Raw genomic sequence first — 13797 nt, 5'->3', positions numbered from 1 at the left:
TCTGTGTGTGCATGATAAGTGCAGCTACGTCCTTCCAGTGAATTGTATCCATGATTCTGAAAATGGAGAACCGTTGCTGATCCTGTCCCAAAAATACTTGAATATTTGGAGACTTCTGCAATAGGTTACTTTAATTTTGTTTTATCATTAATATATGTATGTATGTTGATGAAAAGCACTTGCATATAAGGACCAGACTCCATTAATGATAACAGCCACACAGCAGGAGAAAGCTGTAAAGCAGCAGTTTGGTGAGTACCGCTAGTAGACCAGGAATCACAATTCGAGAACCATTTATTTTATTGCAAACTTCTTAGCTGGTCTTTGTCAGAAGAGCCACACTGCATCCTGGGAAGTATAGTCTTGTCTTTAGTGCCTTGCAGAATTAATTAAATAAGAAGCCATGCAGCCATTCTACACTTATACCCAGAATCCCGTGAGGCCCGGGACTTCTTGTCCAACCAGCAGACCTTGCTTGAATTCAAGTCTGGTCAAGCCATTCCGCCCTTTTTGGTGCTTTACACGTATGCACATCCACTGTCTCCTCGCATTCTTTACACCGCACGGCACAACACCAGTGGAATTTGCACTCGCATTTGGTTGTCCGCGTTACTCGTGTGGTGTCATAGCCCCTCCCACAACACATAACTTCACAGCCATCTGTCCCACGCGAGATCTTGTCACATACTCTTCCAGCAGTGCCTAAGGATCCTAGAAAGAGAGAATCAAGTTATAATATTTGGTTAACCTTAGCAAACTACAATCATAAAACAAGTTTCATGAAAATGCATTGAAGTTACACACTGAACATGTATCATTTTAAGCTGGGTTCATACTATATTCAGGCTCCTTGTATAGTGAGTACACTAGGAAACATTGCTGATTGATGTGTCTAAAGAGTCAATGCACTAGCATACATTTTGCAGGTATATGTTAGCATACATTTCACACAAATATATTAACTCTGCATTTCACTACAGCTGTATAAATAAAATATATGCAGTATACAGTTTGTTTTATAGAAGTAAGTCCCGATTCACTTCTGCGTTTGGATTTCCGTTTGGGTAGTCTGCTTGGGGACACCCCAAATAGAAACCTATGTGCATAAAAAAGTAGCTTCCTAAGGAGACCCATGGACCCCATAGACTATACTCGGGTCAGTGTGGTGTTCTGCTCGGTTTACGCATGAAAAATGCAGAGAGAAAAGTGTTGCTTGCAGGACTTTTCTCTTCACATATTTCATGCGGGTAGGGGAGCAGAATGGCCTGAACGCAGATGTGAACCAGGTCTCAATGTCATGATATACAACTACAGCTATTATATTTATTGGTTCCGGTATTGTAAGTTGAAACCATTGTAACTTGAGACCATGCCTCTATGATAAACGAGTAAATGTCATAAAAAATGTAGAAAAATAGATTAAAGAAAAATTATCAAATAACTAATATACAGTAGATATAGCAAATCTTTACACATAAAATTCAGAAACCGCTCTCACCTGGCATAGATAAAAGCCTGTTCAGAACATATAGTACTATGCTGTACTGTAGATAGGTACTACTGGTTCTACCAGTGAAATGACTGTTTGTACTTTGTAGGAACCTCCAACCATCCATTGTACAGTATGTTGAGTCTACTTTCAATATACAATGGTCCACGGTATATTGAAAATGTTGTATCCTGCTTATTTTTACCATGTCGGATTTCCATTATTTCTAAGTTACAGTCCATAAGTACAGGCAGTAAAGAGTGTGTATAGTTCATTCAGCCCTACAATATATTTCTGTTCCTGCTGCATGGAGATTGGGTAGCCCAAAGGAGTTACCATGTTTGATAATAAGCTAAATAAATAATAATATTGTTCATGCCCTGGACTTGCCTGCAGACGGGTGTAATGGCTTTCTAATCTATAGGGAGCTCATCTGAAAGCTCCCATATTTTTTACTATTGTATAGTTGCAGTTTGTGACAGTAGCACTGCTGCAGTATAAAGTAGAAGAGGAGGCCCAAGCCAAGGGCTCATATAGAGGATATTTAATCATCTCCAACAATTCCAGTTCTTTACATCAATTAATAGCTGCTGCTCCACTAATTCTGAAACAGATGGCATTTTTCTCTAGCCTCCACCATTCCTGAGCAATCAATGCTGTTAGTTTTGGTTCTTGATATGTTATCTAGGCTCTGTACTGTCAAGAGGGTTGTGTCAGGTAGTAGCAGGCAAAGTGTGTGATTCTGTTCTCTGACACTGGCTGCCTCTGATTGAAGCTTTTAATTATGCCCCCTACCTGACATTACAGTGCTTAAATGGCACCTCAGGCATCAACACTTCCTGCACTTGCTGCTCAGGAATGGCGGGCGTAAAGAAAAGATTGCTGATCTCCCAGTGGAAAGCTCTAAGTAAGAACCTTTTCACATGATCCATAAGTGTTCATTTAATTTTTCACGGATGTCTACTAGGAAACCAGCCACAGAGCCATACATTTCATTAAAGAGGACCTTTCACCACCTCCAACAAGTCCAGCTCTTTACAACCATTAATAGGTACTGCTAAACTGATTCTGGCACAGTTGGAGCAATATTTTTTCTGTAACCCCCACCATCCCCGAGCAATTAATGCTGTTAGGTTTGGTGACTGATATACTATCTAGACTCTGTACTGTCAGGGAGGATTGGAGCTCTGAATCACAACGCATTCCTGACACCACCCTGACATTGCAGAGCTTAAATAGTACTTTAGGCACCAAAATAACTGCACTTGTTTCTCATGAAGGTGGGGTTTAGAGAAAAAAATTGAACTGTGCTGCAATCAGTGGAGCAGAGGACATTGACCTCTTCCCACCAGAGGCATTTTTCTATTTTGCTTCCAGGACAAACTCTTCTTCAAAATGGTATCATTTATTATTTACTGTACAATGTAGAGGGAAGCTGTTCATTTGTGCTTCTTTCTCACGGGCTTCATTTTAATGGCGGTCACTATACAGCCAAAATGACATGTCACCTATATTCTATGTTTCAGTATGATTCCAAATTTTAAACCCTTAACAAAAATCCAATACTATGAAAAAAATATATTTTTATGAAACTCTCCATATTCTCACACCCGTAACTTTTATATATATATATATATATATATATATATATATATATATATATATATATACAGTCCTATGAAAAAGTTTGGGCACCCCTATTAATCTTAATCATTTTTTGTTCTAAATATTTTGGTGTTTGCAACAGCCATTTCAGTTTGATATATCTAATAACTGATGGACACAGTAATATTTCAGGATTGAAATGAGGTTTATTGTACTAACAGAAAATGTGCAATATGCATTAAACCAAAATTTGACCGGTGCAAAAGTATGGGCACCCTTATCATTTTATTGATTTGAATTCCCCTAACTACTTTTTACTGACTTACTGAAGCACAAAATTGGTTTTGTAACCTCAGTGAGCTTTGAACTTCATAGCCAGATGTATCCAATCATAAGAAAAGGTATTTAAGGTGGCCAATTGCAAGTTGATCTCCTATTTGAATCTCCTCTGAAGAGTGGCATCATGGGCTACTCAAAACAACTCTCAAATGATCTGAAAACAAAGATTGTTCAACATAGTTGTTCAGGGGAAGGATACAAAAAGTTGTCTCAGAGATTTAACCTGTCAGTTTCCACTGTGAGGAACATAGTAAGGAAATGGAAGACCACAGGGACAGTTCTTGTTAAGCCCAGAAGTGGCAGGCCAAGAAAAATATCAGAAAGGCAGAGAAGAAGAATGGTGAGAACAGTCAAGGACAATCCACAGACCACCTCCAAAGAGCTGCAGCATCATCTTGCTGCAGATGGTGTCACTGTGCATCGGTCAACTATACAGCGCACTTTGCACAAATAGAAGCTGTATGGGAGAGTGAAGAAGAGAGGGAGAGGGAGAGAAAGAAGCCGTTTCTGCACGTACGCCACAAATAGAGTTGCCTGAGGTATGAAAAAGCACATTTGGACAAGGCAGCTTCATTTTGGAAACAAAAATTGAGTTGTTTGGTTATAAAAAAAGGCGTTATGCATGGCGTCCAAAAAGAAACAGCATTCCAAGAAAAACACATGCTACCCACTGTAAAATTTGGTGGAGGTTCCATCATGCTTTGGGGCTGTGTGGCCAATGCCGGCATCGGGAATCTTGTTAAAGTTGAGGGTCGCATGGATTCCACTCAGTATCAGCAGATTCTTGAGAATAATGTTCAAGAATCAGTGACGAAGTTGAAGTTACGCCGGGGATGGATATTTCAGCAAGACAATGATCCAAAACACCGCTCCAAATCCTCAGGCATTCATGCAGAGGAACAATTACAATGTTCTGGAATGGCCATCCCAGTCCCCAGACCTGAATATCATTGAACATCTGTGGGATGATTTGAAGCGGGCTGTCCATGCTCGGCGACCATCTAACTTAAGTGAACTTGAATTGTTTGTCCAAAATACCTTTATCCAGGATCCAGGAACTGATTAAAAGCTACAGGAAGCGACTAGAGGCTGTTATCTTTGCAAAAGGAGGATGTACTAAATATTAATGTCACTTTTCTGTTGAGGTGCCCATACTTTTGCACCGGTCAAATTTTGGTTTAATGCATATTGCGCATTTTCTGTTAGTACAATAAACCTCATTTCAATCCTGAAATATTACTGTGTCCATCAGTTATCAGATATATCAAACTGAAATGGCTGTTGCAAATACAAAAATATTTAGAACTAAAAATGATTAAGATTAATAGGGGTGCCCAAACTTTTTCATAGGACTGTATATATATATATATATATATATATATATATATATATATATATATATATATATATATATATTTCTGTGTACTGGGATGCATAGGGCTTTTTTTTTTTTTTTTTTTTTTAAAGCAATATGTATGTGTTTCAAAGTAACTTTTTAATTCTATATGTATTCTAGGGAAAGGTTGGTGATTTGAAATTTTAAGTTTTTTTTTTTAAGTTTTGCTATTTTATCAGCCTCTTAGGGGGCTTGAACCTGAAATCTCTTGATTGCATGTTGCACTGTCTGCAATATAGCTCAATTGCAGTCTATGGGTTTTTTGCTATTGAAGCTGGCCATACACCAACCTCAATAGTAATATTCCTATGACAGGCCTGGGAGCCTTAACTTTGGCTAGAGGGGCTGGGAGGTTGCAATGCCTGTTATCAGAGTGGACTCTGATAGCGGGCATTAGCACCAGATCTCCATTGTATATTACAGCAGAGACCTCATAGCTATGGAGGCAACACTGCAGCAGAGTGGCCACAATTTTTTAAGACCCTGCATCAACTGTAATAGTTTGGTGGATGTCAGGAAGGGGATAACAGATGCTAAGAACTTGAATTGGTGGAAGTGGTGAAAGGTCCTGCAAAACAGAATAGAATAGGACTAGTCCAGAGTTTTGTCCCCAGGCTCATGGCCCCCTCACACAGGCCCATGATAATACACAAACAACACTTAGCATAAAACATAACTTTTAATGTCAAATATGGTCAGCTAAAATCTTTCAACGGTATAGCTAGGGCTAAAATTAGAATACATAACTCAATAAGAAAAGTAGGGAACACTATAGAGATATAGCTTTTTTGCAATGTTCCTAGATACTGCAGGGTAGTTCAGCTTAGGGGAGTGATAATCACACCTTAACAGGTGACGGTTAGCACTAAATAGGTGCCTAGATGATGATAATCTCACTGATACTGTAGCTGATAACAATGTTGTATAGAGTAAATACCTTCTTCCCCCCTACTGTTTTGATGCTGTTCACACTGCCCTAAAGTGTCCACTCAATAGCAAAGTTAACCTGACACCTAAACATATAACTAGTGTCCCTGTCCATTTGATAAATATGCCATTCTATAGGGTTCACACTAGATATGCTGTAAATAATAAATCTCTCTACGCGTTTCGATTACATATTCTCATCAGGAGAGGATAAGGAAAAATAATAAAGAAGATGTTGCGGTAAAAACCAAATTTCCCGGTTCCCCGATGGTGGGAGCCAGTACTCAGTGTCATGATAATACACAGTCCTATGTAAGGGGCTATAAGAAAATAATGTGTCAATGTGCTAACTGTAAAAAGACACCACTAGCACCCTGACAAAGTACGACAGTGAACTTAGTAGAAAAGTTACTCTAGGGAGTAACTTTGCAATCCTTGTATTTCCAAAGATTAACATACAAGTTAATTCTGCTCAGACCATATAAATATGTTGCACATTAGTGCATAACCTGATAAAATCTACACTATACATTTTGCTTTCTTTACAGTTTACCCCATATACACTGTAGTGTAGCCCCTGGAAGCTGCAGCATTACAGTCCTGTCAATGAAATATCTTCAAGTATCGGTTTGACATCTCCAGGTCTTGTTCCCCATCCACCTCATGTCATGTCTAAATGACATTGCATTCTTCTGGTAATAAACTCCTTTTCATCTTTTCTGTGTGGCCTTTTCCATCTCCCTCCAGCAACTGGAAGAGTAAAGGGATTAAACACCCATTGAAGCTACTCAGAAATGTTCCCTCAGGGCCTGTGCTACTTGCAAGATGATTTGAAAAAATAATTTTCTCCTTGGCAAAATGAACTCCATGGAATAGAACTCTCTAAACCTTTCCTTGTCAACAGCTTCATCTAGGTCATCATTTTCTATGACTAAGGAGAAAGAACTCTTCTCATCATTTCAGTGTTACGGACAGACGGGAAGACTTGTTGGGTTCATATGCTTAAACATGGCGTCTGAAGAAGGCACCCTTCAAACCCTAGACAGCCGGAGCAGTTTGCTCACGAGGAATAGGTAAAAAATACCTGGTGAGTGTTAGGCTGGGTTCACACAATGTATTTTGGCACGTAATGTGGCACGTAGACGCCGCGGGAGCTTTTGTGGGCCGTATACGCTCCCATTGATTTCTGCGTGCCACATTACGTGCCAAAATACATTGTGTGAACCCGGCCTTGCAGAAATCACTTGATTGCAACGATAGCCTCAAAACGTTGTGCAACAAAATGGCCATCATTTTTGTCCAGGTCAATTTCATCAGTATATTATGTAAATGAGTCTGTTGAACCTCAATTCCAAAGTAATGTCTGATTTTCATTAGTTGATTTTCAATAAATTTGCATTTATTGATACTTTTGCCAGTTTCCAGTTATTTCATTAACCATTGGTGTTTTTTCTTTCTTTAACAGAAGGGTACCAGAATATGCCAGAATTTTGATGCAGTTTATGCCAGACAAGAAAAGCACATACGGTACTGTATATCACATTTATTAACCGTTTTAAACATGGACAGTTTCTGCGCCTTGTACAACTGGTGGACAGCCTTTCAGAAAGCAGTGGAGTTCGTAGGAAAAGTGAGTGGACTATGGGACACCAAAAATGATGGAAAATATTGTTGCATTTTTTTTCCTGAAAAGTAAACTAACTCACAAGTGGTATGAAATTTTAGACTAGATTGTATAACCAGATTTATCATTTAGCATCAGCCCCTGAGATAAATCTGGTGTATTTTAAAGCTGTAGTCTAAAGCTGCCCTGTATTTTAGTATTAGTATTCTGCCCCACCATGTTATGAGCATTACAAGGCTTGATGGGCAGATACATAACACAGCAATTCTCTCTTTTGTGCAGAGGAAAAAGGTTTCAGAATACCGTCATCTCTGTCCCAAGTCATAACTATTGCTGTCAGGAGGAGGAGCCATAAGCCTGAATGTAAAACTCAGTACAGGTCCTATTCCTGTCCGTTCGGCTTTTTCGGCTCATTCATTGAAGTTTATTGGTCTATGGAGAACATGGATAGCACACAGTTGCCATCCATGTGCTGTTTGTTCCATTTTTCATACATCCATACAGAGTACATGTTTGCATCCAAGTAGCCTTACCAGTAAGTCACTTCCGGTTCCGCTATGGAACAAACAGTTTTCCATACAAAAAAATTAAAAAGAGGTCATCACAGCTTTCTGATGTTCTATCTGTCGATCACATGGGTTACTTTCCTGCAAGCCACATTAGGGTATGGTAGGTTACAAAGAGAGTAGCAGGAAACATTACTTTGTACTTAGCATATGGCCCCAGATCCCAATGGCAGACCCGCACCCATCATTGGACATATTGAGAACAGTAGTTATATATAGGCATGCACAGACAGTTCTGGGTGGCCTAGACAGACAATCAGTAGAGAAGATTGTCTGGTCCAACAAGACAAGCTCAAGCTGTTCTTGAAGTTTCTTTGCCCAACATCTAGACACAGATTGTACCTTGATTGTACACCCCTGGCTCTGCCTGGACCATTTTCAGGTGCAAAGAAAAAGGAAATTTGGTGTCACGGTGCCTAGTATATGTCCTTCCATTGACAACCAGGGACTGTTTCAGTGGTGTTGTGAATGGGAAACCTGGACTGCTACAGACTGAAATTGTATAGCATTGAATGATGTATCCAGGTTCTCTTTGGAATTTGACAATGGTTTAGGGACATCATAGTGGCTCAGTGGCTAGCACTGCAGCATTGGAGTCCTGGGTTCAAATCCTGCCAAAGACAAAACATCTGCAAGGAGTTTGTATGTTCTCCCCATGTTTGTGTGGATTTCCTCCCATATTGAAAATGTACATTGTGGGGCTCACAATCTACAAAATGAATTTGACAATGGTTAATTTAAGTATGAAGGTCTCATAGTAAGTGCATCAATCCTGCCTGTGCTGTGGAGCAACACACTACCCCAACTGCTAATATCATGATCTGGTGAGTAATCTCATATGATGGTTAGTTAGCCCTAGTTGTGATGTGAGGGACACTAGCAGGTCAACTGGCATTTTTCTCCAGGATAATGCTTGTCCACAGGTAGCAACACTTTCTTGGCCTGCCTGCTGACCATATTTATCAGCATTTGAGCATTTATGGACCTGCAGACCTAGCTGCAGCATATGCCACAGAATACCATTTTGGAACCTGTATGCCTTCATGCCCTACCTTATCTCATCGTGCATCCAAACTAGAAGCAATCAACAGGGAATTGAGTTGGACATGGCTGTGTGATTACTGAACTGTCTGACCACGCTCTTGAGATGAAGAAATATAATGGCAACGTAGTGATTCCCATCTCTTCCCACTGACTGGTATATGAGAGTTTTTGCCTGTTCAACTCTCTGAGATACATACTGTATGTTTTCGCTGATTCCGCAGGAACAACATTTGGATAAGTAATACTGATATGATAATGGGGGAGTTTGGTGGATAGTTATAAGAATAGTAATATCTCAGCTAAAAACTCTCTTGCATCCATGACCAATTTAAGATTCTATTTACATCACATATTGCATTATGCTCAGTTTGTCTGCATATTAGGGTCCATTCAGACGGAGGAGAATCATGAGGAGTTTGGTGTTCCACACCAAATTCCTCATAATTTTCCTCCATGTGACCCTTAGAGGATCAGAACATTTGAAAAATTGATGCAATGTTTGATAGATTTATTTAGCAGAAATGGTAAGTTGTTAATAAACCTCATAGATAGTTGCTTTGCTGAAACATTGCTCTGTTTACCCCATTTCATCACAATGGAGGACGACAGAAGCATGCTGATACAATTTTTTAAATTTTATTAGCGCTATATATATATATATATATATATATATATATATATATATATTCCGTTGAGATGACCATTTCGTAATGTCTCTGCTTGTAAAAGTTGGACGCCAACAGGAAAAAGTCATAAGTATGAACAGAGGTTAATCCTCTAATTTTGCCAATGGTTCATTTTGACATTTTTACAAATCATCATACAAAACATCCTACATAAAATACATAATTTTGTGCTGTTATAACTTGTGAGTAATGTCTCAACCTTCAAAGAAAGCGTGTGTTGTGTCAGGTAGGTTAAATAGAACTCATTTAACATAACTGCAACATTATAATGTCTAATAAAATGATAGAGATCTGATATATCAAAGCAGCTTTTCCCCCCTGATGACTTTTAACCAAGAGGAAGTGTCTGACTTCTTCATGTTTTGGCTGCCAGGAGATCAAACAAAGTGATGAGTTTTGCAAGAGTTATCTTCTGAAAGCCTGAGGGAATTTACAGCACTTTAGTGAAATGTTTCTCTACCAAGACAAGCCAAATGAGTCTTACCTGCAGACTTGTCCATCACACAATAATCAGGAGAATTCTCAAAATAGACAAGATCCTTCTTGGTGGGTTTTCTGAAGTTCTGATTAGCCACTGTGAAGCTAGTCCCATCTTGATTCATGGTGACCTGGATTGCTCCATTGTATTTCCTTCTAAGATAGTCCCCTGTTTTTCGGAAATCTGACATGGCCTTCCAACAAGTCCTTAATGTGCATGACCCACTGACCCCATGACACTTACATTCAAGCTTCATGAAACGTTTTACTGCCTGTTAGACAGAAGACAGGAATTAGATTGGAACATCACATAAAAGGTTTATAAGCACTCACTACACATAAGACCAAGCTTTTACAATCACTATAGTATGATTCATGGCACCTAGTGGGCTGTCACTAATAGTGAGTCCGGCAGAGATTTTACTTTGCGAATTCTTCTTAGAACTATGATTTTTGTTTTTATGAAGAGATGTGTTTATTAAATTAACATTTAAGTCCTGCAAATATAGTGATGCTTATCTAGATCTGTGATCTGTTCAATCTATCCTTACCAATCCTATGGAAGCCTGATATATGGCCTTATTACTACAATATGGTTCTTTTTAACCCAAAAACAATTTGTGACATAAGGTTTGACAAAGCAATTAAACTGCTCAAAAGAGACAAGAATCTAAAATATCCAATTGACAGATGATGCTACATTATGGACCTAAGAAATCTGGCAGATTAATGTTTCCCATAAACCCCCTCCTCTTCAGATGTTATCTTATGACTCCCTTTGAAACCATAACTATTTATTTTCTTTGAGCTGGAGGACCATAAATTACCCAGCGTGGAAATTTATTTATTGCACAAAATATTTCTGCCTCAACCTCCAGTGGGCTTTTTCCAAACAGCATTGATAGCTTAAAAAGTTTAGACATTATACCCAGATCTGGAGACATCTGGAAAGTCTTTTCCTGTCTCTCCACTTTTTGTTAGCTAAGAGAAATTCACTTGAAGGACTTTTTGGTTGCATGAGTCAGCTAAGCAGAGCATTCAGTTCTAGATCATGTTTTATGTGAAGCATTCATCTTACTTTGTCATTGTCACGTACACTTCTGTAAGTGCAACTTACCATTCTTCCAACGCGGTTGTTATGCAAGTTCATCAACGCCCGAGCATCCCTAACTCTTCTTTCCTTAGCATCCACAAAATCCTTAGCAAATTCAATTCCAAAGTCAATGTTGTCACTGCAGCCTCCCCAGTCGAACTCCCCACGTTCATCTCTGAAGCGCCCTCTCTTTTTTGGGTCACAGCTACATGATTTCAGTTCACCTTGACTGCAAGCACGGGTAATGGCGTACACCACTCCAGCATAAGAAATGGCATAAACAAAAGCTGCCTCTCGGCTACCTATATAAAAATGGAAAACAAAGAAGTTACTTCTAGGTATATATTGTTATTAGACTATGCTGTGTAAGTGAAATATACTCCAATCTACTTCCAAAAGACCACTTCATTGAGAAGACCTCTTTCCCCCATCTAGAACAGATTTTCAGTTTCCATATATCCCTGATACATCATATTCTTTGAGAGGACTATCCTTGTAGAGAAGTTTTGCTAGTCACCTCAGAGAGTTTTTCCTCTACTTGTGCGTAGGTGGAAAATTCTAACCATCCAACCAATGTTTTATTTTGTAAACTATATGAAATAGCATTTTGATCAATAATAATTCTACTCCCTATAAGGACAAGCATACAGTCTGTATTATGATGAACATCTCCAGTATAAGAATTGGACTGGAGCGATAGATAACTAAAGCATTAGCAAGATTGTAGTGGGTCATAGATAAGATATACCGTATATACTCGAGTATAAGCCAAATTTTTCAGCACAGTTTTTGTGCTGAAAAAGCCCCCCTCGGCTTATACTCGAGTCTACTGAATATAGGGTATCTGCAGTGCTCCTGTTCCGTTGAAAAAGGGTTAATAGGAGCACTGCAGATACCCTATATTCAGCCAGGCTGAATTCCAAGTGGGAAAAAAAAAAACAGTCCTCAAGCTCAGGGAAGGGGCAGACAGACAACCAAAACACCCCCTCCCCTTCCCCAGCACCCAGCATCTACTCAAAATCTCCGACCATTTTAATTTTTGAGATTTTGCAGTAGCTGCTGCATCCCCCCCCCCCCCCCCCGGCTTATACTCGAGTCAATAAGTTTCCAAGTTTTTTGTGGTAAAATTAAGGGGCCTCGGCTTATATTCGGGTCGGCTTATACTCGAGTATATATGGTAAGTAACCAGCTAGTACTGTAGAGGAAGATTCCTGCTAAGATCTGAAGGATCACATAAGCTATGTCACATCTCTGTTTGAAGTTTCATCAGGAGTCTATGTTAAAGATTCTGTCCGCCATGCATGCAGCGCTATTTTTTTTTTTTTTGGTAAGCTATATGTCAGCGCAGTTCTTTGGCCACAGTTATTGTTGTCATGTGACAGAAACGATACTGCAGCATGATTTTCGTTACAAATGAAAATTGCGCCACAGAGGTCAGCAGAGCCTGATATCCATATTTACTCTTTGGTCCATATAAAAATACAGTGAGGTTAACCCATTTATGCCAGAGTCATGATCAGCAGCCTATTGTTCTGAAATATTAATCGCACTGTATTTTTATGTAGACCAAAGAATAAATATAGTAACTCTTGAAAAAGTGATTGCGACACATTTTTTATTCACTCTGCATATATTGTGAATAAATGAACACAACTTTGCAGTGGGTGTTAAGTTTTTCTATATGATTTTGTTATCTCTCCTTTGCAGACTATAAATTTATTATAGTACATGGTATTATTACTATTTATATTATGGGTTTATTACACTATATATTAAAAATTTATTAGACCTTCTATGTCAGTTCTCTGGCTTAAAAGTAATGAAAAGCTGCAAAATGTTTGTACAAATTGTTTTTTAAGCAAAAATTCTATACTTTTTTCTCCTTGTAATTAAGGGGCATCCTCAAAAAGTGCAAAGGCTATGTATACTAATAAAAAGCAAAACCTACAGCTTCCTCGTATATCTTTCATCATTCCTATGGATCTGCTATGTAGACTAGTGTTGAATATGCCAGTCTTCTATGGGAATAGACAACAAACAAACTGTTTCGTCTTATCCTGTAGTCATATTTCCTTCTATTAGTTGTCTACTTCTGGCTAACCTCCCAGATGCGTAAGTGTAAGTAAGTAGGAGACAAATGGATGAAAGTATAAGACCGCAACACTGTAGGATTACACTATGCATTATTTGTTTGCTCTCTGTCACCATGTACACACATAGGCACTGTACAAGCAAAACCAAAATTTTAATGAAGGCCTATTGCAAAATTATTTATTTTTATTCTAGGTGTATAAGACTCATTTAAAAAAATTGTTCTATTGTGGCCTTAATCTTTAAGAAAAATAATTCCCAACTTCGATATATGTCGATTAAATGATCAACAGCTTAATGTTAAAGAAATTACATTGCCTAAAAATAAACCAACAGTATTCAATATACCAAGTTAATTTCTTTCCCATATAGAACAGAGCCATACAGAGTTAATGCACAGTAGGGCCCCATACATTTCTATAGGTAGATATTTCTGTGCATAATGATCTTGCTTTTTGGA

At 38.6% G+C, this 13797-nt stretch overlaps 1 protein-coding gene across 1 annotated transcript in view; it reads right to left on the bottom strand.

Annotated features, from left to right (window-relative positions):
• Window positions 1–316: 316 nt before the first annotated feature.
• The window catches only part of WNT2B (Wnt family member 2B), a 53252-nt gene continuing 39771 nt past the window's right edge, over window positions 317–13797 (bottom strand). Inside the window, exons 3-5 of the mRNA XM_075264060.1 lie at window positions 11271–11548; window positions 10161–10425; window positions 317–711 (exon numbers count right to left, since the gene is read on the bottom strand). Coding sequence (XP_075120161.1) covers window positions 482–711; window positions 10161–10425; window positions 11271–11548 — 773 coding nt within the window. The 3' untranslated portion in view covers window positions 317–481. The remainder of the gene's footprint in view (window positions 712–10160; window positions 10426–11270; window positions 11549–13797) is intronic.

Source organism: Leptodactylus fuscus, chromosome 2, assembly GCF_031893055.1.
Source record: "Leptodactylus fuscus isolate aLepFus1 chromosome 2, aLepFus1.hap2, whole genome shotgun sequence".
NCBI classification, from domain to species: Eukaryota; Metazoa; Chordata; class Amphibia; order Anura; family Leptodactylidae; genus Leptodactylus; species Leptodactylus fuscus.
The sequence above is the reverse complement of the archived record's forward strand: the minus strand, read 5'-3'. Positions and strand labels throughout refer to the sequence as shown.